General features: G+C 35.5%; 1 protein-coding gene across 1 annotated transcript in view; it reads right to left on the reverse strand.

Annotated features, from left to right (window-relative positions):
* The window catches only part of LACE1 (lactation elevated 1), a 390,750-nt gene that overhangs the window by 261,765 nt on the left and 126,574 nt on the right, over positions 1-2,411 (reverse strand). The window contains exon 5 of the mRNA XM_006881166.1: positions 684-814. Within this exon, the coding sequence (XP_006881228.1) occupies positions 684-814 (131 nt within the window). The remainder of the gene's footprint in view (positions 1-683; positions 815-2,411) is intronic.

Here is a 2,411-nt window from a genome sequence, read left to right on the forward strand (position 1 = left end):
CATTAGCACGATCAGGTGTTCTGGGCTTCCCATTCTTCTCAGAGCCATCCACAGTTTGTTATGATCCACATAGTCAAATGCCTTTGCATAATCAATGAAACACAGATAAGATATTTTTCTGGTATACTCTGCTTTCAGCTAAGATCCATCTAACATCAGCTACAATATCCCTAATACCACGAGCCCTTCTAAACTCAGCCTAGACTTCTGGCAATTCTCTGCTGATGTGCTATTCCAGTCATTTTTGGATAATCTTCAGTAAAATCTTGCTTGCATATGAAATCAATGATATTGTTATATAGTTTCCACTCTCTGTTGGGTCACCCATCTTTGGAATGGGAACAAATATAGATCTCTTTCACTCAGTTGGCCAAGTAGTTGTTCTCAAGATTTCTTGGCACAACTTGGTGAGCACATCCAGGACAGCATCTATTAGCTAAAATATGTCAATTGGTATACCATCTATTGCTATATAGATAAAATTATTTTCTCTTTAGTTATATAAAACAGGTACATGCTAGATTGGTTCATTGTGAGCCTGTGGTTTGCTCATTTCCAGACTATTTAATAAAAGGAAAGTGAAAGAGACAATGTGTTGTCAATTGATTAGTTTAAGCAGAATTCAAATTCTCACCATTTCATTCAATATCCTATTCTACATCTGTGAAAAATATCTACCTTACCTGAAATTCATCAAAACATAAGAGACAAGCTTCTTCACTGATTTCTTCAGCAATTGGCGCTATTGGATCATATGATTTTGCCATTAATCCTGGTTTCCTTTTTGGTAAACTCTGTTTAAGGCGATGTATTCCTTAAATGGATGAAATTAAACACAAGACAAATAATATATTAATAGTAGACTTTAGATAACTATAACTTATTTGTTAAATCTCAAAATGAAACTAATATGAACCTAAAAGTTAAGTTTAATTCTGATATACAATCAAATTCAATTATTGAAATTAGTTGCATTTTCTCTACGTCAAAATAAATTGCTCATATAACATTGTGTTTTATGTGAAAGTTTGTTAGGAAACTTGGAGGTCCTTCCACCTCTACACTTCTAACACCTCAGAACTGACAAAGAGACAGACAGCTAGCTGTACAGACTGATCAAATCTTCTTATCCTAGTCCTGAAATTTCAGCGATGGAAGTGGGAATGTGCTACTTCATGTTAGTCTCAAACTCATTGTCTTTTATTTGGAATCAACACACAGCTGACCTTCCATTGGGTTTCAGAGGCTATAAATTGTTCATGAGGAGATTGCCCATCTTTCTCCCACAGAGCTGCTGGTGGATTTGAACTGCCAGAAAGGCACAACCTTTGGGTTAGTAGTGCAGCTCCCTAAGGACTATTCAACCAGAGTTCCTCACAGGTTATGCCCACCACAGGTAAATCAGGATGCTCTCATCTCCAGCCAGATATACTAAAGCCAGTCTCACTGCATTCATTATACATGTGCTAAGTGTTGACAGATGAGGAGAAAATGACAATGATCCTGCACTGGAGAGGCTACAGTGCACCTGGCAGACAAAGAAAAATAGCAATAAGAAATATCTACACTACAACAACAAAGATGAAATAAGCATCACAAGCCTATGTGAATTAGATTTTTCAGATGAAACAGGTTTAACAATTCCATAGTAACCAAAGTTCTATAACATTTTAGCGTAAGTACAGAGGTTTAAACTATGCTGCAGGTATTTATGGGTGTTTTTATAACATCCAGGAGATTATATATCCAGAAAATATTGGCTGTTGAATTTCTTTTAAAAATGAGATGTTTGGGTTTTCTTCGGTCTCAACATGCAGCTTTTATATGTGACAAAAACTGAAGTTAAAAGCCCTTTTAGGATCAAAAACTGTTCAGGGACCAGGGCTCTCAGAGCATAATAGTGAGAACTTGAGTGACTCCTTCCCATTCTTAAGATCAGAGGAAATGAAGAAAAAAGGAAAAATCAGTTTTCTGTAGGAGAGTATAGTTTGGCATTTGTCTTTTAAAGGTCATTTGCTAAGCATTAGAAATGGAAACAAAGGGAAATTAATTATGACCAAACCATGTGACATACTCATCTGAATGTCATCTTGAATTTGAAAATGAATGCAGGAGTTGTTTCTTACCTTTAAAAAGAGAAGTTGGACATTATATTCTGTTCCTCAAAATACACATGTGAGCCTAAATAAGCCTAAATATCAGCCTTACTCGTGCTATATAAAGAGGATTATGGGTACATGAGTGTTGTGTTTTGAAGATGAAATATTTGTTCAATGTCTATTATGTCCAGAGTTTTGAGAGTTAAAAGGATAAACATGTCTGATGGATGTATAAACAATTGAGTGCAATAAAGTGTTCCCCAAAACTGGGGGGGGGGTATTTAAAAAAAAATAAAAATATCTACAAGTAAA

Source organism: Elephantulus edwardii, unplaced genomic scaffold (genome assembly GCF_000299155.1).
Source record: "Elephantulus edwardii isolate Elephantulus edwardi_28Jun2011 unplaced genomic scaffold, EleEdw1.0 scaffold00013, whole genome shotgun sequence".
Lineage (NCBI taxonomy): Eukaryota > Metazoa > Chordata > Mammalia > Macroscelidea > Macroscelididae > Elephantulus > Elephantulus edwardii.